Source organism: Cantharellus anzutake (assembly GCF_015039405.1).
Source record: "Cantharellus anzutake strain C23 chromosome Unknown EI90scaffold_15, whole genome shotgun sequence".
NCBI classification, from domain to species: domain Eukaryota; kingdom Fungi; phylum Basidiomycota; class Agaricomycetes; order Cantharellales; family Hydnaceae; genus Cantharellus; species Cantharellus anzutake.
The window spans coordinates 1,430,169-1,455,952 of NW_024066965.1; the positions used below are offsets into that span (position 1 = coordinate 1,430,169).

General features: G+C 49.4%; 8 protein-coding genes across 8 annotated transcripts; 5 read left to right on the top strand and 3 right to left on the bottom strand.

Moving 5' to 3' along the window:
- Positions 1-28: 28 nt before the first annotated feature.
- On the top strand, positions 29-2,680 carry EI90DRAFT_3153318 (Alpha/Beta hydrolase protein; the record flags this gene model as incomplete). The annotated part of the gene is made up of 9 exons (XM_039065857.1): positions 29-370; positions 428-613; positions 693-876; positions 933-1,053; positions 1,122-1,449; positions 1,521-1,755; positions 1,826-1,957; positions 2,042-2,155; positions 2,226-2,680. 9 exons carry the CDS (start codon positions 29-31, stop codon positions 2,366-2,368), a joined length of 1,785 nt encoding a protein of 594 aa, XP_038918279.1. The 3' UTR covers positions 2,369-2,680.
- A 1,685-nt stretch (positions 2,681-4,365) lies between these two features.
- EI90DRAFT_462426 (uncharacterized protein) lies at positions 4,366-5,548 on the top strand. The gene is made up of 2 exons (XM_039067654.1): positions 4,366-5,066; positions 5,120-5,548. The coding sequence occupies exons 1-2, from the start codon at positions 4,475-4,477 to the stop codon at positions 5,398-5,400; spliced, it is 873 nt and encodes a 290-aa protein (XP_038918280.1). The 5' UTR covers positions 4,366-4,474; the 3' UTR covers positions 5,401-5,548.
- Positions 5,549-5,608: 60 nt separating this feature from the next.
- Positions 5,609-6,266, bottom strand: EI90DRAFT_462380 (uncharacterized protein). Its single transcript, XM_039067653.1, has 2 exons — positions 6,007-6,266; positions 5,609-5,953 (listed from the first exon to the last, which is right to left on the bottom strand). The coding sequence occupies exons 1-2, from the start codon at positions 6,124-6,126 to the stop codon at positions 5,696-5,698; spliced, it is 378 nt and encodes a 125-aa protein (XP_038918281.1). The 5' UTR covers positions 6,127-6,266; the 3' UTR covers positions 5,609-5,695.
- Positions 6,113-8,195, bottom strand: EI90DRAFT_3015006 (uncharacterized protein; the record flags this gene model as incomplete). Its single annotated transcript, XM_039056851.1, has 7 exons — positions 6,113-6,332; positions 6,411-6,649; positions 7,188-7,216; positions 7,304-7,644; positions 7,796-7,861; positions 8,088-8,104; positions 8,160-8,195. 7 exons carry the CDS (start codon positions 8,193-8,195, stop codon positions 6,113-6,115), a joined length of 948 nt encoding a protein of 315 aa, XP_038918282.1.
- Positions 8,196-9,494: 1,299 nt separating this feature from the next.
- EI90DRAFT_3015007 (Alpha/Beta hydrolase protein) lies at positions 9,495-11,945 on the top strand (the record flags this gene model as incomplete). The annotated part of the gene is made up of 9 exons (XM_039056852.1): positions 9,495-9,872; positions 9,925-10,110; positions 10,180-10,363; positions 10,430-10,550; positions 10,633-11,000; positions 11,088-11,282; positions 11,382-11,516; positions 11,604-11,729; positions 11,797-11,945. 9 exons carry the CDS (start codon positions 9,495-9,497, stop codon positions 11,943-11,945), a joined length of 1,842 nt encoding a protein of 613 aa, XP_038918283.1.
- Positions 11,946-14,994: 3,049 nt separating this feature from the next.
- On the top strand, positions 14,995-21,937 carry EI90DRAFT_3015008 (uncharacterized protein; the record flags this gene model as incomplete). Its single annotated transcript, XM_039056853.1, has 12 exons — positions 14,995-15,045; positions 15,127-15,217; positions 15,288-15,374; positions 15,487-15,665; positions 16,079-16,358; positions 16,445-16,565; positions 16,655-18,053; positions 18,148-19,549; positions 19,877-20,170; positions 20,277-21,308; positions 21,391-21,573; positions 21,654-21,937. 12 exons carry the CDS (start codon positions 14,995-14,997, stop codon positions 21,935-21,937), a joined length of 5,403 nt encoding a protein of 1,800 aa, XP_038918284.1.
- A 554-nt stretch (positions 21,938-22,491) lies between these two features.
- EI90DRAFT_3050253 (uncharacterized protein) lies at positions 22,492-23,558 on the top strand. The gene is made up of 3 exons (XM_039059747.1): positions 22,492-22,858; positions 22,941-23,009; positions 23,096-23,558. Exons 2-3 carry the CDS (start codon positions 22,976-22,978, stop codon positions 23,509-23,511), a joined length of 450 nt encoding a protein of 149 aa, XP_038918285.1. The 5' UTR covers positions 22,492-22,858; positions 22,941-22,975; the 3' UTR covers positions 23,512-23,558.
- A 1,011-nt stretch (positions 23,559-24,569) lies between these two features.
- Positions 24,570-25,717, bottom strand: EI90DRAFT_2970209 (Glyoxalase/Bleomycin resistance protein/Dihydroxybiphenyl dioxygenase). Its single transcript, XM_039055680.1, has 5 exons — positions 25,598-25,717; positions 25,418-25,541; positions 25,139-25,349; positions 25,058-25,082; positions 24,570-25,001 (listed from the first exon to the last, which is right to left on the bottom strand). Exons 1-5 carry the CDS (start codon positions 25,643-25,645, stop codon positions 24,975-24,977), a joined length of 435 nt encoding a protein of 144 aa, XP_038918286.1. The 5' UTR covers positions 25,646-25,717; the 3' UTR covers positions 24,570-24,974.
- Between the last annotated feature and the right edge of the window lie 67 nt (positions 25,718-25,784).

Below are 25,784 nucleotides of genomic sequence, written 5' to 3' on the forward strand. Positions count from 1 at the left end.
CATAGTGACTACGAAGCCAAAGCCAGCGATGAAGAGCATTCTCCTCGTGGTCCTTTCTCTGTGCTGTTCAGTGCTTTCACTACCGCCCTTCAGTCATCCTTCTGGGTGGTCATTCCTTGCATCTCCTCGCTGGACGGATGGTGTCCCATCTCCCACCAACTTGACTGGGCCTCAGGTTCAACTAGCTCAAGGTCTCCTTACAGGTCTCAGTGTGCCTCAATTTGGTCAGGATTATTTTTTGGGCATTCCCTATGCTCAGCCGCCATTGGGCGAGCTGAGGTTTGCGAAGCCCCAACCGTTGACGGTGAATGCAAGTGAAACGATAGATGCCACCAAGTTCGGGAACGCATGTTTGCAACCGATTCGCCCAGTATGTTCTCTCTCCCTTGTTGATCTTTCCCTAACTTCTCCGATGATTCGTTTTTAGGGCACCCTGGACATAACAGTCTCTGACTTGTCTGAAGATTGTCTCTTTATCAACGTTTTCCGTCCCTCGAACCTGCCCCGTAGTGCGAATCTTCCCGTCATGGTTTGGATTTATGGAGGAAGCTTTACTACGGGTGCGTCGCAAACCTTCAATGGCACAGAGATCGTCAGGCAGAGCGTTTTTCTGGTATGAGCAATTCCTTCCGGCATCTCATTCCCCAATTTTTGACACCCAACGTCGTTGTGACGATGATTCGAATGCTCAGAACGAATCTGTCATCTTCGTCTCCTTCAATTACCGTCTAAATGCCTTTGGTTTCCTTGGCTCCCCTGAACTGGCCGATCCTACCACTGGAACGCTCAATGCCGGTTTATACGATATGATCGGTGCATTAAAATGGGTGCAAGAGAATATTGGTGCTTTCGGAGGAAACAAGGACCGGGTGACAGGTAAATTCCAATCGATTTGCAATGGCGGGGTGGATTTGAAATTTCGACCTGTCCAGTGTTCGGTGAGTCGGCAGGTGCGATGGGGATTGGTTCTCTCCTTGTCGCTGGAGGCGGACAGTACGCAAAAGAGCATAATTTATTCCATGGTGCTATCATGGAGAGCGGATTTCCAGCAGGGTAAATTTGTTCCACCCGCATCTTCGCATCTCCGATTTCGTCTGATCATTGCTCCATTCCATCGTCAGTATCCCAGCTCCCATTGTATCCGATCTTCTACCCTGGACAAGTATCTTTGTTGCAGCGGCAGGCTGCCCCCCCTCCAATTCCTCGATCATATCATGTCTTCGTTCAAAATCCTCTGAAGCACTTTACCGAGCTTCATTAGTGACGTTAAATGCGACCCACTCCGCGTTTCCTTTCAACAGGGTGGTGGATGGATTTTTCTTTAAGGAGGGAGGTGCGGCCGAAGAAGTAAGAAGGGGCAATGTAGCAACTGTGCCCGTCATCACGGGGTGTAATCTCGACGAAGGGACGCAATTTATACCCCACACGTTCAACACTTCGGACGAAATGGTGAATTCTTTCAGAGGTTCGTTTTCCTTTACTATTTCCCCATAGGCATGCCGTGCTATCTCCACGCGCAGAAACTTACTTCCGTTTGTCTTGTTGCGGCAGAATTACTTTATGTCGGAAACCTTAGTTTAGCGACCCCAGAACAAACGAAATTGTTCAACGTTCTTCTAGACTTATACCCAGATATCCCCGCACTTGGAAGTCCCTATAATCCGATCAGGGTAAGTAAAAATGATCGGTTCTTTGGGCCGCACAATCAATACAAGAGGGCTGCAAGCGTGTTCGGGGATTCTGTCTTCCACAGTGGTGTGTGCGATCGAATCTTGGAGCAACGAATGTTGAGCAATGACGTTGATTTCCATTTTATATTACACAGGTCGACGCGCATTGCTGGACGCTTATGTCAAGCGCAATGCGAATTATCCGGCATGGTCATATCATTATACCCAAGTGGCTCCAGGTGCGCCACCATATTTGGGTGTTTATCACGGAAGTGAGGTTCCATCTGGTGAGTTGGAGTGGCCCCTCTCACATCCACTGCAGAACAGAATTCTGACTTTCATATCCTCCCTCGCATCGATGCCGATACTAGTATTCGGCCTGTATGCTGTCCAGAACAGGACCACGGTTCTGGGCACAACTTCGTTATACATGGTCAGCGCCTGGGTCGCCTTTGCGAACTCCTTCCAACCTAACCGCCCATACTGTAAGCGCCCCCCCCCCCCCCTCACTTTTGTCCTTTTCCCAAAGTCTGATGCATTATTTGTGTCGTGTAGTGCCCAAATGGCCCCAGTACGGAAAGCAACGCCACATGTTGCACATCGGAAATGGGGACTTCAACGTGATTACCGATGATTTCCGGAAGAAGGGAATAGAATTCTTGCGGAGTAAGGACTTTACAGACACCTTTAACCTTTAAATTGTTTCAATTGCCCTTCCCCGATGGTCTGAGACTGGATGTATGTTGAAGGCCGAAATGTTGGTGTACGAATGTAACCTAATGGGACTATCGGTGTTATTAGGCCAAGGCTTGCCTAATTCCCAATAGGGATTTCCTTGTTGGGTTTCTTCTTTTCCTCAGTTCACGTTATTGGAACGGACTCGTGCTTGTATCTGGCGCCTGGTGGTTGCGTTGTTGGGGCTAAGCACCTTTACGCTAGATTCCTATTTAGTATTATGTAGTGTACGTGTTCGGACGCTGACGCATAAATAGATGTAGTGAATAATTGGCAATGGCTGACTGAGTGACTGAGTGCCCGAGGGAGGATGTGTAGTCATCACCATGAAAAGGCTGATGACATTCAAAGGTCCTACTAACAGCAAGGCGAACAATCAGTTCCGAGACACAAAAAGAGCCTGGATGAAGGAATGCGTGCTTGATCGTGCTCGGTTGCCATTAGCACGGGAGAAAAACAGGTCAAACAGTATGACTGAAAAGCACGGACACTCGCATGCGAAGGGGTGCGTACAACAGATGCAGCATGTAAAGAAAAGGCCCAAGGCGATGGACTTTTCCATCAGCTCGAGAAGGGAGAGGTGAACGCGAAACAAGCCAGTTAAATGCTGGATCGAGCGGTATTGTTGAAGAGTGCGGATAACGACGAACATGTGCGTTCAGTAGACTAATTATTACGAAGTCATAGAGGCTTGCCATGGAGTCCTGCCTATCATATATAATTCGAAGGAGCGCGGAATCTCCGAACGTGCGATCGTTTCACGGCTATTTCCGCCAATGCTCGGTTCAACAAGCAATTGTGAGCTTCAAGATCATCTTAGACCTGCAATCAAATCTGTATAGTTATTTGATTATTGTGAACCGCCTCGAAGCATAATTCACCGACCCCGCTGTAGTGAGTTCTTCTTCAAACCAGGGAGTCCAAGCGCGATCCGCAATCCTGACTCTTCGGGCTCGCAGATCACTCTATTGTTACGAAGTCATAGAGGCTGGAGTCCTGCCTAGCAGATCACCTCGCCCCTTCCCATTGTCTCCATATGCAGCAGGAAGTATCTTTTTCCGATTTAGAGCCAGAGCGACAGGGAATAATTGCCCCAGGTTCGTCGTGTGACTCCAAAAGCCTTTCTATTGACTTACTTCCATAAGTGTATTTGTTATCTAAATTACGACAGAGAACGAAGCAGTTTCTCAGTGGAACTGGAGTCCATGTCCATAATACTCTCGCGTGTCGGGAACATGAAGACCAATCGTATGGCAAGTCAGATGCACAAACACAAAGTTCGATTGGTCTCCCCGCACCAAGACCCACTGTCTCACCAGCGGAACCCCCACCTAGTCCACCCGAGGAAAGCCACATTCAAGTGAACTTTACGGACTTTTGTAATGCCGTATTTGGAGTGCCACCTCCACAGTTGTCAGAGGCAGCCGAGCGAGTGGTAAAAAGTAGGAAGTTCCTTTCCTGCAGAAAACGATATATAGAAATGTACGGCTTCAAGAAGGACTTGCCAGTGTTCAGAGCGGACCCGGATATTCAACTTATGCGCCTCCTCAATCTGATACTGATCAAAGTACGCGAGTTTGGCTTCGATCAGCGGTACCTCCACGATATACACTATGCCAAGCACCCCCAACGCGAGCGGCGATCCAAATCGAGCCAATCATTTTCCTCCAGATGTCTCGGCGTTGAGGTGCAGACAACGGCAAACGGGAAGCTCAAATTCGGGTTTTCAAATGCACTCGTAACCATCGATGCAAACCCCAGCCTTATTTCTTCACCCTCTTCCGACGCAAGTTCATGGCGACTCTCCGATAATCGGGTCCCGCCTTCGTCTTCACTCCCGAGCCACGACATGATCAATCCCCAGGAGGAACCAAACGTCAACACCGCGAGTCACCACCTGATATGTCTGCTGGGTCTAACCGACATGGAAAACGACAAAGGCCCGATCCCATTCCCAAAAAACTGTCGCCTCCTACCCCGATCCTTCTTCGCTCAAACACTACGCTCTTCGTACGTTATCAACAATTGGAAATCGGCGGCATGTTTTGGGGATCCATGTCGACGGAAACATGTTCCAGCTTTGGTACTTCGATCGTGCCGGGTCTATCTGCTCCAGTAAGATCAGCATAAAGGATGATGCCGAGCTGTTCGCTACCTCTATTGTATTGTTCTCCCTCGCTAGCAAAGAGCGCCTCGGTTATGAGCCTTGCTTCGAAGCACCAGCGGGCATGAAGCGGCGGTCTTGGTCGACCATCCGGAATCACGAGGTTGGGGTGGAAGGATATCGCTTCAGGCTCCTAAGCATTGTTCATTCTGCCGCATCATTGTATGGGCGAGGAACATTCGTGTATGAAGCTGAGCTTATTTCAGGGCCAGTTATCCAATCCGGTCGCTTAGCCATCAAATGCTCCTGGCAGCCTATATCGAAACATCCGGAAGATGAACTCTATCGCCTAGCCAATCAAAGAGGGGTGAGTGGTTTGGCGACTCTGCACGCTCCATGCACGGTTTCCTTGCTTTCCGACGGTGTGCGCGGTGATCTCTTCGCGAACTGCTCCTACCAAGATCGCGAGCTCCGAGTGCAGGTATTGAGCCCGTTTTGTGTGCCACTATACGGTTCAGAATATGGACACATTCCAAACGGCATTCACGTCATTAGTTGCAGGTTTGCGCTTCCCCGCGTCTCGCATTCTTGCGCTAACCCTATCTTTAAGCCCATCACGAGCTCCATGAAAAGGCCGGCATATTGCATCGAGACATAAGCCCCAACAACTTGATGGTGGACTCCAGTGATCCTACCAAGGGCGTTCTCATTGACCTAGATATGGCGGTTCGAGACAGAAATCCCGACACTGGGGAGAGTCTGAACGTGCCTGTGCTTCCCGGTGCGCCCGTTCGTCACCGTCCACATGAGATTGTTCGTATGAATGTCACGATGGAGGATTCCTGCTTCATATGCCCGACGGTGTGCTGGCAAAGACTCAATTTCTTGTGAGTAACGGAAAGGATTCAAACTTACTTTCGATAATGGAGAGGAAGAACAATATCGTGTCTTTGTTTATGTCGATTAATGTGATTGGCTTATACTCATCGTCCATGACAATCGCTTCTAGATAGCGCATTGGGCCAAACTTGTAACCAGGAAGATACTCCATCAAAGCCCGTCCATTCCCGAGACTGCTGAGCTTTTCCGAGCAGAGGATCTTAGGTACCTGCATTACCCTTTTTCGTCAAAAACCGGTAATGATCAACTTCCGACGAATTGCGATCGCATGGCTGATATGATAATTTCAACACGCATGCTCGATCGTGACCCGTAACATGCATCGTCTCTGGTGCGTGCGGCGAAAACAGATGTGCATCTCCCAATAAAACCACGAGTAATGTATATGTATGGGTTTAGAGGGATTGAATGAAATAACACGACTTGCAACGGTTATCCGTTGCTGGTCATGAGCGACGGGCCAATTAGAAGTGTCAAAGTGAGGGCAGAAACCGACTTCCTGAGGACTCGCATGTGTCATCGCCAAGATATGCCTACAGAACAACTAGAAGTCGTCCGGTTTCCGAATATCTATGATACCTGACCCAATCGGCCCACAGTGATCATAGTACCAGGTCTCGACAAGGGAATCAATAACAACCATGCCAGTACCGAAGCGGTTAAGAGGTTGGCTTGACAGTTGTTCCAAGCCATACCCAGCCAACTATTGCCTCCCATCCAACGTCGCCTCGCCGACTTTCTCAGACTCCCGCTCTTTCTGCTCCTCTGTCATTTCACTATCTGAGGTGAGAGACAGCAGTGAAGCACGGCAATTTTCCTTTCGCTTCAGGTCGATGGGAAAGAGAATATCCCTCCAATGCACTTGATCGGGGGATGTTGGTGCCCTCCGTCCGCGTCTCTTGCGAACAAAAACACCATCGGGACTGATGAACTTAAAGTTTTCAGCATTTCAGCGATGGTGAAATGTGGGTGCAGGATGACATGCCTCCTCATTGCACTACTTAAGGTCCCTAGAAGCTTCTTCTTCCCGTGCGTTTTCACGTAATCGATCCCTCCCTCCATTGGCCTTGATAATACTGGAGACCATCTCAGCAAAGGGTGCATACAAATCGCGCTCTAAGCTATCTTTGTTATCGACCACTTCAAGATACTCATCCCGGAGTTTTCGTAGCGGACCTTTGACCTTCCTGAGCAGGTCCAGGGGTAGTTTCTTCAAGGTGGGATGTATGACACCCAAGAACTGGTCATAGGGGATTCCTCTAGCGTTCATTTTCCCGAGTTCGCATCTTAGTTTATGATGTTCCGTTGATTTGCGTCCATCAGAATTTGGGATTCCCGCCACGGTTGAGGTTGAACGCATTGACCCTAGAGAGACTCAGGAGGTTGCTACAAGACGAAATGATGGACTAGCGAGTTTATCGCTCAGTCCCGTTGTACGTGAACTAGAATAGATTAGAAAGTAATCACCTAGCGAGTTTATCGCTGGTGGACTAATGTTTAATACATGATTTATGAAAGACAAACATGATATAACCAACATACCTCAGTCCCGTTGTACGTGAACTGAGGAAAGGTTGGGTTGTCCAAAAATTGGGGTTTTATAGTCAGGCGCTATGAATGCGCACTGACTTTGGCACGAGTGTCACCAAGAAAGGTAATTGGCGAAAATCTAAGACGCCACACGACTCAACATCACCAAACGTGAGTTGGTCATAGCGTACGCCATTATACCAAGAATTCTAACAGTTGCTCACTTGAGAAATAAATAGGTCACGTACCACATCCACGATCCCCACAGTCAGGAGCTCTTGGCGAAACATTTAGGTCTTCTACTAGCGTGACACTGGTCGGAACACTGGTGAGTGGACGTGGGATTGAAACAGCCGACAAATACCATTCTCATCCGAAATCTCGTCCTTCCACTTTACCGTCCCAGCTGGACTGTCCGTGACGCCGTTCGATATTGTAGTCTCACCCATGTATTCGCTGGTAGGCTGAGTCTCCGAGATGATGGGGGAGGGGTCCGGAGTTGAAGGCAAGTGGAGACGCGACGCCCTAGTGCGTCCGATGGTGTCGAAGTGATGCACATACTCCTTTGTAAGGCGTTTCCGCTTCGTTTGTGCCTTTGGAAGCGTCGTGCTGAGGCGGGAGGAGGATGATACGACGGATGGACTCATACCCGCCTTGCCCTCAGGTGAGTTAAGCCGCAGGGGATCGGAGTGGGTGCAGGCGGTACTAAGGAAGTCGGGGGAAGAACAAAGATCAACTCAGGGGGCACAGGGTGAGTGGTGGCAAGAATGAGCATCCAACTTGGAAACTTCATGAGTGGCACTGTAGCTCTGAGTAGTTCAGTGGTTCAGTGGCCAAGATCGTTGGCGGCACGTACACAGAGGTAAACAACGCGTGCTGTGCGTCAGTTGTCTCAATAAGCAAGCCTTTGTCGGCAGTGGATCTGCAGCACTCCTGACATGCAACTCAACCCGGTTTTACACAGCGCTCGTCTTTCTGTGACCATCGAGCGCGTTCACGCTTCCCAACTTTTATTCGTTTGGAAATCAGCACAGCCGACGAATCTTATCAGCACCTACTAATGAAGCTTTGGTAACTGAAGGTCTTCTATATCTCCACTATCCGTCCGTCCTCCCTATCACAACTCCGTGATGTACTGTTCCACTCACCTTCCGTCCTTGCACATCTCCGGACCTATAGCAGCAGGGAGATCCCTAAGATGTGATCATTGCTTCACTTACGTCATCAATCTCCTTCAGGCTGGTGCAATTCGTCATCGTCGTGGTTTCTCGTTCGAGTCGTCTAATTTCTCTCCTAATCACCGGTTAACGACGCTCAGATCAGGATGATATGGGGATCTTGGGATTGTTTCATAGGCCGTCCTCTGATCTCGATGGGACAATTTGGACCATGGGAGAAATGTTGTCCATTAAATCAGACCTTCGGATTTCGGACCATGAACACTGAGATAACTGGTGGGCGCCAACTTACGCGGCAAGTGCCCACTACCCCTTCATTCACTCTCGGCAATGGCCTCAAAGTTCGGAGGTGTGGTTTTTTTTTTTTTTATACAATGACACATTATTTTCCCTGGCTTCAATAACATTTATCCCCGTTTGCGCTTGCTGCATCTTAAAATTTCATACTGATGCGGCGTTGTGATTGCTTTGGTCTTGGGTAAAGAGGTCTTTTCGTTGAGTGCCACCCTACCAGATCCCTTCATGTGTTTTTTTCTTTCTATCATCCGTCTGATGTTCTGTTTGGTGCTTCTCCGTTGGATCGAAACATGTGCTTGTCGAGGTATTTGTGCTCAATCCTGTTGCACCACCTCGCTGCTGGGCTGCCAATATCTATGCACAAGCAGAAAACTATTGCCGTTATTTTTGAGGGCCAGGGCCCGGTGCCGAGCTGCTTATCCGAGGTTCCTTTCCACGAGCCGTAGTCTCGCCAACTTCTTAGGAAGATGAATGTCCTCCCTACCTTGCTGGTAAAATCAACATGCACCATTTTTTAGGAGCGGCTGGAATGCCCTCAGCTCCCTGATGGAACCAAGGTGGATCATCCTTTTGAGGATGCCGGAATGTCCTCGCCTTCCTGAAAGCTGGAACCATGATGTTGGGAACCATCGGAATATCTTCCCCGCCTTCCTGACAGAACTGAGATGCCCCATCCCTCCGAGAACGACCGGAATGTCTTTCCCACCTTGCTGGTGGGACCAAGATCATGGCTTGTCCCTTTGAGAACGTCTAGAATGTTGTCCCCAGGATGGAGAGCGGCTGCAATATTCTCTAGACTCAAACTCTTCTCCATACAATGTCTCCGAATGGCCGGTTTGATCCTTAATTGCTCGTTCTATATCTTCCGCCACCGTTGCCACTTATTCATAACCTCCGCGAGACAATCCATGGCCCCGTTTCCCTATATAATCGCGGTTTTTGCTTACATCCCAGCCCCCCACATTGGAGAAAGCTGGGACCACCCCAACGCCACCGAAAACACAAAGCTTGAAATTCTCCTCCCCTACCACAGAGCGCCATTCACCTATCGGCAGCGTGCTCCACAAGCTGGGACTGACAATGGTGGCTGCGAAGATATCGATGAGAAACGTTCTCTTTGTGGTTCTTTCCCTGTGCCATTCAGTGTTTTCAATAACCCCCATTTGTCGTCCTCCGTTGTATGCGAGTCCGCAGAGGCCATTACTTGCATCTCACTGGGGGACCACCAACCTGGCCGGGCCTCAGGTCCAACTGGCTCAAGGCCTCGTTACAGGCGTCACTCAGAACTTCACTATAGGTACCACTCAAATTGGCCAGGATTATTTCCTGGGTATCCCCTATGCTCAGCCTCCATTGGGAGAGCTGAGGTTTGCGAAACCACAACCACTTAATGCGGATCCGAGCCACGAGATAGATGCCACGAAATACGGAAAAACATGTTTGCAACCGATCATCCCAGTGCGTTCTCGTGTTGATTTTCTTCCAGCTCTTGGAGACAATTTGTTTTTAGGGCATCACGTCGGGCAACCTAACATTGTCTGACTTGTCGGAGGATTGTCTTTCTATCAATGTCATTCGACCCTCAAATCAAGACAAGAGTCTTCCCGTGATGGTTTGGATTTATGGAGGAGCTTTTACTGTCGGCGCGTCGCAAGCATACAATGCCTCGGCGATCATCGGGCTGAGCGTTGTCCTGGTATGAGTATTCCGTTCTGGAGTCTCAACCCCACTTCCTGATTCGCAACACTGTTGTGACTACGTTCAGAACGAGCCAGTCATCTTCGTCTCCTTCAATTACCGTATGAATGCTTTTGGCTTTCTTGGTGCTCCTGAACTGGCCGATCCTTCCATCGGAACACTCAACGCTGGCTTACACGATATGATTGCCGCATTGGAATGGGTGCAGGAAAATATTGGCGCTTTTGGAGGAAATAAGGATCGAGTAACAGGTAAGTTCTGATCGATTTGCAACAGCAATATTATTCAACCTGAATTTTAATCTTCGACCTGTCAAGTGTTTGGTCAATCGGCAGGTGCGATGGGGATTGGGTCTCTCCTTGTCGCTGGAGGCGGGGATTATGTAAAACAGCACAACTTATTCCAGGGTGCTATTATGCAGAGCGGAGGTCCAGCAGGGTAAATTTACCTCACCCCCACTTTCGATTCCTTCACTGATGTTCAACCTTTTCTTGCGATCATCGTTCCATTCCACCGCCAGTGTCCCTACTCCCAGCCCTAATGCATCCGATCTCTTACGCTGGACAAATACCTTCGCTGAGGTAGCAGGTTGTCCCTCCTCCGGATCCAACTCTTCGATCATATCATGCCTTCGTTCAAAACCCTCTGAACTACTTTTCCTAGCTTCTTTCGTCGTAGTGTATTTTACTGTGGAGACCGGCGCGCTCACTGTGCTCCCTTTCACCCGAGTGATGGATGGTTTTTTCTTCGAGGAAGGTGCAGCAGAAGAAGTTAGAAGGGGTAATGTAGCAACTGTACCTATCATTACGGGGTGCACTCTCGACGAAGGGACGGTATTCGCTCCCCACTCACTCAATTCTTCGGAAGAAATGAAGACTTATTTGCAAGGTTCGTCGTCCTTGGCATTTTCCGTGGGGGAAATCTCCATGTGCAGAAATTTACGTTGCTTCCATTCCGTTTGGCTTGTTGATGCAGGACTGCTTTATGCCACTGACCCGACGCCAGAACAAGCAGAGCTCCTCGACAACCTTTTGAAGTTATACCCTGATGATCCCACGATTGGGAGTCCCTATGATCCAGTCGGGGTGAGCAAGGACGACCGATTCTTTGGGCCGTACAATCAATACAAGAGAGCTGCAAGTATATATGGGGATTCTGTCTTTCACAGTGGTGTGTACCATCTACTTTGACGGGAGCTTCGGGAGAGCTTCTAGAGCGAGGAATGCTTGACACTGGGGTTCACTTTATCTCATGGGGAAAATTACATAGGTCGACGCGCTTTGCTGGATGCGTATGTCAAGGGCAGTGATGCGTCCTATCCGGCATGGACGTACCATTACATCCAAGTGACTCCAGGTGAAAAACCATATTTGGGTGTCCCCCACTCAAGTGAGCTTCCGGCGGGTGAGTGGCAATGATCCTTCCCCAACGTTTCACTCCAGAGTAGGATTCTGATATTCACGCCCTCGCTTGCATCAATCGCGCTCATAGTATTTGGCTGGTACGCTATCCAGGATCTAGCCTCCGGGACGTCAAGGGATATAGGCAGGACCTCGTGGCACATGGTCAAGGCCTGGCTCGCCTTTGCGAATTCCTTTGACCCTAACCGTTCAGATTGTAAGTGGCCCCCTCCCCACTCCCGCTCCCTTCCAGAAGTTTGAGGGATTGCTTGCATCTGGCTCAGTGCCCAATTGGCCCAAGTACGGAGAGCAACGCCAGATGCTAGAAATAAAGAATGGGACCTCAGGTTCCAGCGTCATCATAGACGATTTCCGGAAGGATGGAATAGAATTTTTGGGGAGTAAGGAATGGACGGACGCGTTCAACTTCTAGAAGGTACAACTTTTTTTTTCTTCCACCGATGATCTAGGAAACTGGAACCCAATGCTTGACGTACACAATATTCAAGAGGGCTGACTTTCATGTAACATGTACGGACTTCGATTGTTTGATCACACCTGCAATATATCGCAATGTTTCACTGTGGCACCCTGATTGATCTGCAAGCATCGTGTTCATATCGCCTGTGTATATGTATCAACTAGCCAAGGCATCTGACCGTTTGAGGATCAGCGAAGGGTCTGGCCATCATAGAGACCACCACCACACCGATTTGCTGCCAATTTCCTGGGGGAGACATTGGGACGTCTCGTAATTAGGGATAACTATCTCATGAGAGATCTCCCAATTCTTCCGATCTCTCTCGTGCAGATTGCTGCTACTGGAGGCACTAACTGGAGGCAGCAGTTCAGCAATTTGGACCTCTGGCCTGTTGGGAGAAGGCTAAAAACGGGAACAACTGTTCCTTTCCTATACTGGTGATATCATCCAAGAGAGAAGAGCTGGAACAAAGCATAAAGGACTGGAAGGGCTTCCCTAGGGCGCTTTCGATGCACAATGTTCGAGTGGTCTTGCCATTTGCAGAAATTTTTCATATCTTTCTTTCGCTAGCTTGCTGTGTGTACTACTCAGAGAGGTAAGAGTTACGTTAGCGCGCCGTGTTACTTACATAACACGCTCGTCGAACGGGATGGACTTCTGGGTGGGTCTATAAGGCGATACCGCTTACAGTGTCAGATTCTGTCCGCCACACAGAAGAAAGTTTTGGTGCCCAAAAATCAGTTGATTTTCCTCAATCCTCCTGCCCAGTGCCTGTTGCCACGCTGGTTCGGAATGAGCTACACCAGTAGCCCTGCCCAAAAGTAATGAGTATAGTACAGAGAGCTCCTGCGTAGCGACTGAAACTCAGACCGCCTTCTGATCGGACTCACGGAATCGGGGGATCCAAAGTGGTTAATCTTCTGGTACAAGCAGGAGGATTGAACTCACGAACCACGAACACCATCTTGAGCGCAAATTGAGAGCCATGCATTGTACTCACCATTCCCCCCTCTCTCTCTCTCTCTGAGTGACCAAGCGAGTTCCCTTAGCCTTTTTTTCAAAAATAAAAATAAAAAAATAGTGGAGAATTGGAGCGCATGGCTTCTCCGTATGACGTTCGTGGTTCGTGAGTCCGTTCAGTTCAACCCACTCTGCCCAGAACTATGGCTCAGGCCTTGGTTCTGTATTGCCAGATTCGATCATCGATCGCTACACTTAGTGCCGCACATTCCTTGGCTATCATTCCCCTGGCATCAACCTAAATCTTAGGCCTCAACGCAGTGAGACGTCACATATACGATAGGAGGTGACCAAGAATATCGGAGTAATTCGGATGAGAATGCGATCGAAAATTGGGGTGACAGTACTGACTTCGGAACAGACAATTCCCCCTCAATAACTGGCCGTTGTTCGGGCGCCGTGAATGCGGGTAAATGACCAACCCATACTCCGATCCGTGGAACCGGGGATCAAATCGGGGATGGAAGAAATAAAGATCTCCGTCCTCAGTATCAAAAAAAAAAGCACAAAAGCAGCGGAAAACCTTTATAGGGGCTACTTGGTTCGGTGGGGGATGTTATGTAATGGTCATTGGCGCTGGGTGCATGCGTAGACATGACGTAAAACGTGTTTGGGGTAATGTATTAAAGTGCGCGGTTAAGGCGCTTAGAAAAGAGAGGGGGTCCAGATAAATGATTGGCTGTCAGCCGCGAGGAACGGAGTTAGTCGGGTTCGTTCGAAAGCATACGCAGTACTGTCGTTTTGGGCCTCGTTACATAAAGCCGGCGTACCAAAAATAAAGTCAGTACTTTTCCCAACAAAGACTCGTGGTCTGTTGGCTTAGCATATAAATACGTAGGTAGCCGGGACAGCGGGTGTGCGCGTGACATGAGGATCGATTCGGTCCGTCGCGGCCGATGAGTACTAGTGACCAGTCAAGACTGGCTGGCATTGCTTCTTTCCGATCAGAGGTCGAATTGATTGAGGGAAATACTAACCAAGGCTGGAAAAATATCGCGCGTGACCACAGTGACTTAGCCGCCGCGTCGATAGCGGAGAATTAATTAGATAGGCTGATCACCTGCCTAGGAGGATTACGCCAAGCGAGTGGGAGCCGAAAAGTGCATGCGTCTCTTGAGGCTATATGTAACACGATGGCCACAGAAAGATGTGTGAGTATAAATTGTACCTTGCCCCAACCCCGCCGAGTCAGCGAGGAACTCCTAATTCACTCGCGAAACAATCGCGTGAATATAAACACGCAACACATGATCCACATCGAGGGTAAGGCAAAAACACTCCATAAGAGGAATTTTATTGATGTCACATGTTTTGTACATTTGAAACTATAAAATTCACATGTTTCTTTTCACCCTAGAGGGAGACAATCATATGGAACGCATTGAATTTTTACGGTTGCCAATGATGAGTGTTAATGTGACCTTCTCCTAGTCCTCCAAGTCACTTATTCCCGCTCCAAAAACTCGTCATCCATCTCCTTCAAGCCATCCATCCAACTCATCATCATCTTGGACAAATCTCTTGGACAAAGACCTAAGCCAACGCCAGCAGTACTTACCGCGTGTAACATTATCCAGAACTGCTCCTTTTTTGCGCCCTTTTTCTTTTCCATGCGTATGCCCGTATCCAAATATCTGGACCTCTGAAAAACTCTTCTTTACCCTCGATCATCAACGAGTTCTTAGCTGTGCTCTCGACAACTGTCTAAACTCACACACTACTGTGTCACTGTCTTTGAACCTCCTGAAGTGATCTGCCTTCATTGCGCTTGGGCTTTGGTCATTCCCCCCTATTTTTCGTTCTCCCTGGCTTGTCGCACTGCCCATCAATCCGGTTCTCTCGCCTGCAAGTGTTGGAAACGTAGCATCAATTTATAACTTGCTCGAATCCCTTATTCCCTACTACCCATCTTGTATAGTGGTACATAACGAGATCTATCGCCGAAAATCGCCCCTGTCCTTCTCTCAAGTTTGAACTAAATATGCTGGAGCATATTGTCGGTCGGCCAAGTTTAGGATTAAAGAGAGCCCAGGTGTGTGCGATGCAATTGTTTGTCATCTTGGTACTCAACGGAATTTTATCATATGCACAACCATCATGGTGATTATTATAGATCGTACTCGTCTTAACGTTCTGGATATGGCGCCTAATTCGTGGAGGTCCAAATGGTCCTGGGATTTTCAGCAAGTTTAACGTCTACCTCAGTACGTGTTCCTTCTTTCTTTCCCACTACTACACCTTTCTCTCTCTGACTTTGACGACATGGATGCGCAGAGAGATTCACACCATGGCAAATTATCCTATCCACGTTATCCATCATGTACGCGTCAAGGAATATCGATTGTATCATCGGGTTAGCCGGTACGGTTCCCCCTCCCCTCCCTCTTCTCCCCCTTCCCCCTTTCTCATTCATCATCTCTCACCGATTCAAACACAACTAATGTTATTATTCCTCTCCTTACCCCCCTAATAGCACCCGATCCCCACTCACACCTCTACAAACCAGACTTTTATCGAGCGACCTGGATCGTAACCGCTCTCGACGCAGCTTTTGCAAGTTGCATCCCGATCCGACCCAAGTTTTTAAGGGATCTAATGAGCATTTTGTTCACTGGGTATTATTTGGTGTTTGCGGGCGATGCGGATGAAAAGGTATGTTGTTATGGTTTTCTTTCTGAGGATAAAGAACTGATCTATTTCCTTTGGGGCTTATTTTCGTTTTATTATTTTTTTTGGGGGGGATTATATATCGTTGTTGGGATGATACTCGGTGTTCGGGGGGACTTGGACCGTTTCGTTATTGGATATTCTCTCGACCTGCAATCTCTGTTATCATGCTTTTTTTTTTGGGAACGAAATTGATGGTTTTTTTCGGTGCGGTTTGGGGTGAGCAGCTCCGGAGGTTTAGGGCAGTTTGTAGCGTCGAGATGTTCAGGGCAACTTGGGAGAAGACGTCTAATCCATACGTACGTCCTTCCATTCCTTACATCCCGCTTTCTAAATCGCCTCCTTTTTTCTTTTCTTTTTTCTCATCTCTCCTTCTCACAATTGCCCAACCAAAACAGCTCCGAGTCATCGGTTACTTCGACAGACCACGCCTCCCCGTCGTCCAAACCCTTCACATTCCGCGTCCAGCCTCTTCCAAACATTCGATACCGATCAAAATAAAGTTATTTTTTTCGAGAACGGAGAGGGAGTTGGCTTGGATGAACGAATTGGTGTTGGATTTACCGGGGGGAGGGTTTGTGTGTATGAGTCCCGAACATCATGAGGAAAGGTTGAGGAATTGGTGTGTGAGGATTGGGAGGCCTGTGGTTTCGGTTGATTATGGGAAGGCGCCGGAATGTGAGTTTTACTGTGAACCTTTTTTTTGAAGAAAAAAAAAGATGGTGGCTTTTGTGATGAGGCTGATGGTTTGATTTTTTGTGTAGATCCGTACCCATGGGCGATCGAGGAATGTTTTGATGCGTATAAGGTACTGATGGAGACGAAGGGGAGCGTGATTGGTATGTCGGGACGGTCGTTACGGATTATTCTCAGTGGAGATTCCGCGTATGTGCTTAATTTTTTTTCTCCCCATCCCCCCCTCCCTCTCTCTCCCTTGGGGTTCCCTGTTAACTTTGGGGAACTTTCATTTGTAGTGGTGGCAACCTTGTCGCGACGACAATGTTCAAGATTCTCGAATACAACAACCCGACGCTCGGGCGAACTTTCATCGTTCCTCCTGCCCCTTCCATTCCCAGCTCTGCACCTACCCCAGCAACCCCAAGCACCGTACAAAATCCATCCACGAACCCTTCTTCCACTTCCCCCATAATGACAAACTCTCGATCCCGTTCACCGTCAACTCCACTTCCACTCCCAATCGCACTCGTCTTGGCATATCCAGCGCTTGACTTCAACTTTACGTCCTGGATGACACCTTCCAATCTACGTGTGTTGAGGGCTGAGCATGAGAAGAGTGCGACTAGTTTGAGTTCACTTTTGACGCAACAAAAGGATCACTTTTTGATGAAGAAGAGTCCGTTGAGCGTTGTTGGGGACGTGGATGTTGGTCGGGGAAAGGGGCATGGAGGGAAAAGGGGGAAAGGAGATGGGGGGAGTGTGAAAGAGAGGAGGGTGAGGAGGCAGAGGAGTTGGGCTGGACGGTTGTTGAGCGTTGGCGGTGGGGGAGAGCCGATCTCACCCATTACGAAGAAAGGTGGGAAGGGACTGTTTGGTTGGGATGGGGATGGACATCGTGGAAATGGGAATGAAAGTGCGGATCTGGAGAGGGGTTCACTCGTTGCTCCGAAGGAAGTGCCTTCCGTTACATCGGAGACCCCTAACGCGGTGGCGGCGGCGGTGGTGGTCAAACAGAACGGAGGCGATCATGTAGCTATGCCTGCGAGCGGCACTGGCACTGGCACTGGCACGGCTGCTACCTTTGCACCAGCTGGTGTGACTCGTCAAGTTGGAACTGGGAAAGGGGTCAGTGCAAGTTTTCGTGCGAGGGTGTTAAGTCGCGTAAGCGAGGTTAACGATCTTGCTATTGATACGAACGTCACTGGCAATTCTAATCCTGTTGGGACCCCTGCTCGCGTGAATGGCGCAGGCCCACAGGCTGGGCGTTCATCGCCTCCACGACAGACGCAACTTGGTGGCGGCGGCGGCCTCTGGGAAAATGTGTTTAGTTCTGGAGAGGATGAGGATGAGGGGGGGTCGTCCCATACTGTTCCTTCTCCCGCGAAGAGGGACAAGTCCCTTTCTGCTGCTGAGGGCGTTATTGAGGAAGAAGATGACGGGGGGAACGAGAGCGACGACGAGGAAGACGAGGAAGATGATGAAGATGATTGGCATGTAAGATATGGGAGGATGGAAGATAAGGATAAACCCCTTTCTGCTAGGGTGCTTTATTCTGATGGGGATGACGATAAAGGCAAGGAGAAAGAACGTAATGGGAAGAAAGAGGCGAAGATGAACAAAGTTCCCATTGGGACGAGGGTGACTATGACTAGTCGAGCGGCCTTCTTTACCGATAGGATTATCTCTCCTGCAATGGTGAGTCCCGACTTGGGGGGGGAGTGTTTCTCTATTGCTACTTGGCTGATGATGCCCCCATGCCCGTCCCCGTGCCCGTGACTTTTGATCCCAGATGCGCGCGATGGCCATCCTCTACGTTGGACCGAAGCACAATCCGGATTTCATGACGGATTATTACATCTCCCCGATATTTGCGCCTTCCCATCTCCTTTCGCATTTTCCACCTGTGCTTATGATTTGTGGTGAGAGGGATCCATTTGTGGATGATACTATCATCTTTGGTGGGAAGATTCGCGAAGCGAAACGTATGCGTAAGACGGAACTTCGTGCTGGTGTGGGTGGCGAATCGTTGCGGCTATCGTCTATGAACCCCTCTGCGAAAGAACGAGAGCGTGAAAGACTTTTGAATGAGAAGGAATCGGATTGGGTTGATATGCGGCTTGTGGAAGGATGGGGACATGGATTTTTGCAGATGACGGCGTTGCTACCGAGAGCAAAGTTGTTGATCAACGAAATGGCTGATTGGATGGGAGACCGATTTGCAACCAGTAGTTCTGCTTCTGCATCGGGTTCGGCCTTATCCACCGTCCCTGGAAGGGCCATTCGAGCTGGTTTCACTCATAAACGACCCGGATCACCCCGAAGGCCTGAGTTTTCACGTCGAGCGAGTACCGGGTCTGGTGGTGGTGATGGGACCCCCGCTTTGGTTAATGGTGATGGAAACACGAGTTTCAAAGGCGCTCAACCCATATTCCCTCTCCCTTCTGCGTCACCCGTTATTGGCACTAGCTCACCACCGTCAGGTGTGTCCCCAACTGCTAGGATGGTGCCCATGAACAGAATCATAAGTGAAGAGCTCTCATCTACATCTGCTCAGTCGACTGAGACGGAACGTGATGCGCCGTTGTCGTTTACTCCTCGAAAAAACCGTTCACCACCGCCGCCACCGAGCCAAACTTCATTTGGTGTTGGTAGTAATGCAGTCGATCTAATAACCTCGCCCTCCGGTGCCTCTCCACAGCTACGACGTACTGCTATGCCAGTTAAGCCTGATGCATCAGTAGCATCAGTTGGTGAACTGCCCAGCGCTCGGCCGTTGAACTCAGCCACCCCGACGCTGTTGAACCCCGGGGCTAACCGTACAAGTCAAAGTCCAGTGGAGAATGCAAGCGAGATGCTAAAACAGACGGTGTCGCCATCGCGACAACCTCCAATAATAATACCCCCTTTATTGGGGCCATCTATGCCCAACTCGACAATGGGAGGGGCGACAACGGGGGCTGTGTTGCTTTCGGAAGCAGAACTCATACGACGACGACGGGCCCAGGCTGTGTTTGGTATGGGTGAAATGATGACCGCATCAGCTGTGCAAGAGAGGGAATTGAATTCAGAGGTGGCTGACAACGATGGGCGATCTGATGGTCTTGTTGGTGGTGGTACTGGTAAGAAAGCATGCGCTGGTGGCGCTACAAGCAATAATTTTGATGGCATGGCGAACTCGATCAATGCCAATGGTGTGTGAAATCGAACTTTGGTTCGTGGTCGCCATCGTCCAATTTGATTATCGTTTTTTCTGTTTATGGTATTGATGGGGAATGTGTGTGTGTCGTTTTTGTTCGTATTTGTTTGTTGAGTTTGAGAATCTCATCAATTCGGTTCGCGGGCGGCACTGTATAACTCCATTTACGATGAGAAAATGTGTTCTGGCGACGTGGTTGTTTTTGTTGTTTTTGAAATGATTTTGCGTGAACCAAGCTAGGTGGCAGATCCATCTATTCTCAGGGTCTGATGGGTTGGCAGGAGTGAGGCTGTTCTGCCGTGTTCGCGATTTCCATATTTAGCCTTGCTCTCTTGGAACCAGCAGAGCCACACACCAGCTCGGGGTCGTCAAGGGGGCTGTGCGAGTCCTCACTTTGTTTTGCCCAGCCACTGCGACCCAATCGCTCCTTTCCTCAAAACCGAAGTGCCAAGCCACGACCTTCAAAGTCTTCTCAGTCAAAGCATGAGCACAACCCCGCTTGCCAGCATGAGTTTCGAACGCGGTTCTAACGGAAATACTGACGGAGATAACAATCCTCCTCGGTCAACATCACCCGCATCCACTTCATCGCTGAATACTCGCATCCGCGCTTCAGGTGTGTGTCCAGCGTCTAAGGCTCACTTTTTTTTTTCTCCTGACAGACCAGTGCGATGACTAATGCTGCTCTTCTCTGTTCTCTTCATTTTATAAATGTCTCACAGCCTATTCTGCAACCCTCCCTCCTCAAAATCCTCCTCCCAACTTGGTTCCTCAACCTTCGACAAGTCAAGCCCCAGAACTCTATCATCCACCTCATCACAACATTATGCGTAATCCCACAGCAGGCCCCGCAGGCTATTTTGGTCAACAGTTACCAGTCATACTTCATGATTATCCAACACCGCATCATCAATCGAATGCCCGTGGCAGTGGCAAGGACGAGGAAGAAGATGTCGAAGAAGATGACGATGTTCGAAAGACATTGCAAGATATCCTTCCCGGTGAAGATGCTCCCGACAGTGACCGAGATGAAGAAAAAAGGCGCCGGTCGATGGCTTACCCTGCGCATATGGGTCCTTCTTATCCCTTTAACCCTCATCTAAATGGTTCCGCAGGCAGCGCGCGCTCACCTCCGCATATGAATCACGCTACCTCCTCTCGATCCCCACCTCCTGCACCACCTCCGCAAGCCCCACTTCCTGCTACATACTTCCCCAGTAATTCAGCCGAGTTGAACGCTGCTTGGGCTACCAAAGCTGCCTGGATGGGTCCGCTCCCGCCGTCTAACGGGCCTCCGACAAAACGTAAACGTGGATTATCACCGGGCGGCCGGCACGCTCGCCGTTCTCCTCCTCTCGAGTCGATTAAACTTCGTGTGATGGATCAAGGAACTTCTTCTTTCACAGATATCACACTCGACGAGAATGGAAACGCGATTCACCAGACGACGGTTGTGAAGGATATCGATGCGCCCCTAAGGTCTCGTAGCTTAGGCGAGGATCACAGCGAAGGCGCGAGCGAGAACGGCGCTGAGGTTGGAGGTGCCGATCGTGGATCGCCTAGCGGTAGTCAATCGGGAGATGCTACAGGACCTGGAGGTACCCGTTTACCACCTATCATGCAAGTTGAAAAGCACGTCGTCACGACTACAGCCACTCAGCAAGCTAGCGCCAGCCGACGAAGGAACGATGCGTTATTCAAGTGTCCCGTTCCGGGATGTGGAAGTACTTTCACAAGACGATTCAATTTGCGAGGTGAGATATCTGGGGCCGTGGCTGTCCTAAGTTCATATCGAACGAGCATTATGACTGAAGTTGCGATATCTCTGGCTCTTAGGTCACCTACGATCGCATACCGAGGAGCGACCTTTCGTGTGCGAATGGCCTGGATGCGGTAAATCATTTGCGAGGAAACACGATTGCAATCGTCATCAAAGTCTCCACTCTGCCCAGGGTGCCCAGCATACGTGCGGTGGCTGTGGCAAGTCGTTCTCCCGGACGGATGCTCTTAATCGACACCGTGCGTTCTCTCTCGATTACTTTTTCCATTTGTAACGTATTTGTTCTGACAATGATTCGACGCCTTTTATTTCACTCTAGTGCGCTCTGAAGGGGGAGCAGCATGCAAGAGAGCTGCCGCCGCCGCACAACGTAACAACGGGGGTGGCAGTGGCACGGAGGCTCGAGGATCATCTACCGCGGCTGCTGCTGTTGCTGCTGCCGCCGCGGCTGCGGCAGCTGTGGCGGCGGTAGCTGGCCACGCACTCGTGCCAATCAATCCTCACCCAGACGAGCACGTTCCACCTCCCCCCCCGCCCCCGAATGGACTCATCATTGATCACGAGTTTCCCTCGCAAGGGACGCCTCCTGCACCCCCTGTGTGAAATGGCAGCTCGGCAACCTCCTTCACTTTCCCCTTGCTTCCTCTGTTTTTCGAATCTCGAGTATTTGTCGATACGTTACTTGAATATTGATCATATTTCCACCTGTGCTCCTTCATACCTCTAGTCGGTCATATTTCAGTCCTTGGTGCTCCTTTCGTTTTCGGTCTATATTTCTGTTATTTACAACCTAAACCCCGTTCAATATGAACGAACGAGTCTTACCCGAATCTCTTAGCTTTGCTTTCGCGTCCTGTAGGTATGATGACCGCTCGTAGATATCCTGACTGTACCCTCATTTTTTTTTTTTGCGGGGTTACCGTGGACACCGCACCACTGTCTGCTTTCTCTATTATGATAACTGGGACTTTTCATTGTTATCATTCTTTCAACTACGCCAAGTACCCGTAGTATTGTACCCCACTATTACCAATGTCCACCTACCCAAAAACAAAACCCGAATGCACTCCAAACCACATCACGCAACAAACCAACACACACACACACCGAACGCCCACAATAATAACACCACAGAAAAAAGCATTTATCATTATATATATATATATCATCACAACAAAAGCCAAAATAACAACACAGAGGGATGGTGCAAACAAAGAGAAGGGAAAAGAAAAGACACCATCAGAAGCACCTCAACTGTCCCCAGTAATGAGCTTAACCCGAAGGAAAAGTCCAGAACGGATCTGTCATCGAGCTCACCCACTCCACCATGAGAAGGTAACGAGCATGTTCTCGGATAAAGACAGTGAAGCTGATTTCATCGATTGGTGTTTGTAGATGAGGATAATTACAGTCCTCGACCAACTTTTTGCAATCAACTGTGAATGTATCCTGCGTGAGTGTGGTCTGAAGAAAACGGGAACATCGTGTAACAGTGATGTTTTTATACTTTTATGAAGTAAACGTCTGTGCGATGCAACAAAGTTACAGTTGTGGGATGATTATGTAAGGAATCGATCTTTGGTTTCCTGCTGCGACCGCTACGAACCTTTCACGAAGCTCTATACTCTTGACTAATTAATAATGAGGCGGTCGTGGATCACATCCGATTGGAAACCTGGTTATGTGGCACTGAGGTTATCATTCATGTGGAAATGGCTGACGGGATGGACGGCTCCACGCAGCGTTTTATGAACTACTCACCTATTCTATCAATTTCTATGATGTGCGAGCCGCCTACTTTCCCGGAAGAATGTCCAATTTCGTGCCCCCTGCGCTTGTGTAGGTTGATGGGAGTGCCCCGGACTTCACAAAGACACGGCCGATCAGCCAAGTTGGGGCTGTGGATTGAAGTGCATCTGATCAGCGCCACGGCCTTGGATCCGCGACGAGCTTTGGATCGAAATCTGTCTAGATCTCTTAGCAGTGTTTCTCCGTGGATCAGTGACAAGAGGGGACCAGTTGATACATCGCATCTCAATTCTGATGGGCTTTCCTCCCGGATGAAACGAAACAATGCCATTTATCGACAAACGACGAACACCCAGGGACTGCATCATAGCGAGGCTCCTCTCTCTACATCGTTGGGAAGGGGGCAGGAAATTTACGGCGAGGCCTAGACGCGGTCGAGCAGGAGTGCGTGTTAGACGCGCGGGGTATACTATACCGCCTCCTGTGTTAGGAAAGGGAGATGCTTCTTCTTGTGTGCTCGCAGCGCCTTACGAATTAAACTGCGGGAACTGTGGTAACACGATATCCATGCGCCTATTGTAGTGCTGAGGATGCGATCGTTCCCACTCACGCGAATTGCGTCTGTAACGCCCCCCGTGCGAGCGCCCAGTAGGCGACCCCGATCGTTACGTTAGCTCCCGATTACCCGGACTGATACCCCTGACCGAGGCAGTATCTACCATTGAGGAACTACGGGGCCTTGAGGCTTTGAACGGTAGTTGTTGCCATGGCTTTTCATTTACCACAATAACTCAAGCTTCTGTCCTTCGAGTTGATTCCGCACGTATGTTGAGGACTCCAGTTTCCCCTCTACATGTGGTGTCTTGGCTAGATGACGTCCTCTTGTCCTTGTCTCATCCAATCGGCATGTTCAAGAACCCCGCTTAGGGATCGTCATACCCTGGTATTCTTCAGTTCTCCTGTTGTTCAGTATAAATGCTTTTGCCATTTCCTGCAGGATGTGCGTAACAGCGGATAACCACGACATGCGCCTCTTTTGTTCCTGAACACATAGTGATAAACACCAAACGCTGCTGCAGAAAAGTGCGAGACGTCTAAGATTGCATTTGAACTAGCCTTTGCACAGCTGCCGCCGGGGATTTCACTCGTTGGGCCACGCATTCAAGCGGCGATGCCTGTAGATAAATTGTGCGTGTGGCTTTTCGCGGGGACAGGTGTCCGTAGAGTCATTGGATGCGATTGCGAGATCAAGGTTGGCTGTGGCTGCATGGAACCGGCGAGTTCCTGACCGAATGAGGGAGGTAAGTTCCAGGGATGCGGGAATTAGGTCGTATTCATCGGCGTAAGACCTCAAGATGGCGGTGAAAATGGTGAAATGGCGCAACGAGCTGAAGAAGTCTCGTAGTCTCCCTGCACAAGTTGTTCCTGTGCATTTCCGCTGAGCCTTGGATATCAGGATAACGAACTGTGACGACGACCCCTGCTTACCTTCTGTCAGCAAGGCGATGCTGAGATATTCGGCGCAGTAGAGTTGGCTTGGACGGCTACGGGTTCGCTGACTTATCTTTGCAATAATTAAACTTACGAGCTCTACTCAGTGATACTATCCAAATACCAGATTTTTTTCTCTTGCAGGTGTCCGCGCGCTCAACGAAACGCTAGCCGAACCGGATGTCTGTATAGCGGGGTCGTAATAGCATTCAATCCAACCCTCTGGGAGTGCGATATGGCATACTGAACAGGATGGTGCGGGTAATTACTGGGAGGTCTCCCGGAAAAAAGGTTCGCCATGTTCAGTACACTCTCGGCCCCGGCGGGCAAGAGGGTTTACATAGCGATAATTGGATTGATTGACAGCTTGTTACAATGAAAACTCGTTACATCGCAGCTCCTAGAGTCGAAGATCGCCCGGAACAACCTAAGAGAATTCAAAACTATGACAAATATTTGACATGTTTAACAACAACTATTCACCTCGATCCAATATCCATCAGGATCTCTACAAGTGAGGAGTCCAGTGATTAGATAGATAAACGAATAGCAGGGGTGACTCACAAAATGAATGCAATATTCTTCATTTTCCCATCAGTCAACCGCTTTTTGAACTGCACTCCAGACTTTTCGAATCGATCGCAAGCGGCGGCTATGTCATCGACACTGATAGCAATATGGCCGAAACCACGCCCTGGCTCCGTATTCCCTGATGCGTAGCCTTTGAAGTCAGGATCGGACTCAGTGCCGTGGTTGTGTGTCAGTTCAAGAACACCTGATGTGAGCGGAGGAATTCGGTGACAGTGAAAGACGTGGGCAGTCGCGGTTTGGGAGGCATATTACCTTCCCTAGCAAAGCGTCCCTGTGCCTTTTCCTCCTCAGTAAGGCCCTTCCCGTCATCGAACGCCAAGAAGTAGAGCGTGAAATCTCCACCATCGTGCTTAGCTAGAAATTCCATTCCGAGGACCTAACGAAGGGTGGGTGTTTTGGTTGGCAAGCAGATTGCGATAAAGCACAGCAGACCTCGGTGTAGAACTGAATGGATGCCTTGGGGTCCTTAACACGAAGCATCTATCGCAGGTGAGGATGGTTACACATGTATCGTCCAAAAGACTGACTGCATTCGCACAGTGTGATTAAACTGCACAATGTGGGTAAGTTTGGGGAAACGTTGTCAAGCAGCGAAACGATAGACACCTTGAAATTCTGT

Coding starts and splice junctions, on each gene's coding strand:
- EI90DRAFT_3050253 (XM_039059747.1), top strand. CDS start 22,976: ATGAGGCGGTCGTGGATCACATCCGATTGGAAAC. Junction 23,010..23,095: donor GATCACATCCGATTGGAAAC/CTGGTTATGTGG, acceptor TGAACTACTCAC/CTATTCTATCAATTTCTATG.
- EI90DRAFT_462380 (XM_039067653.1), bottom strand. CDS start 6,126: ATGGGAGGCAATAGTTGGCTGGGTATGGCTTGGAACAACTGTCAAGCC. Junction 5,954..6,006: donor GACCTGGTACTATGATCACT/GTGGGCCGATTG, acceptor GACGACTTCTAG/TTGTTCTGTAGGCATATCTT.
- EI90DRAFT_2970209 (XM_039055680.1), bottom strand. CDS start 25,645: ATGCTTCGTGTTAAGGACCCCAAGGCATCCATTCAGTTCTACACCGAG. Junction 25,083..25,138: donor AAGAATATTGCATTCATTTT/GTGAGTCACCCC, acceptor CCTCACTTGTAG/AGATCCTGATGGATATTGGA. Junction 25,002..25,057: donor CTGATGGATATTGGATCGAG/GTGAATAGTTGT, acceptor GAATTCTCTTAG/GTTGTTCCGGGCGATCTTCG.
- EI90DRAFT_462426 (XM_039067654.1), top strand. CDS start 4,475: ATGTTCCAGCTTTGGTACTTCGATCGTGCCGGGTCTATCTGCTCCAGT. Junction 5,067..5,119: donor CGGCATTCACGTCATTAGTT/GCAGGTTTGCGC, acceptor CCTATCTTTAAG/CCCATCACGAGCTCCATGAA.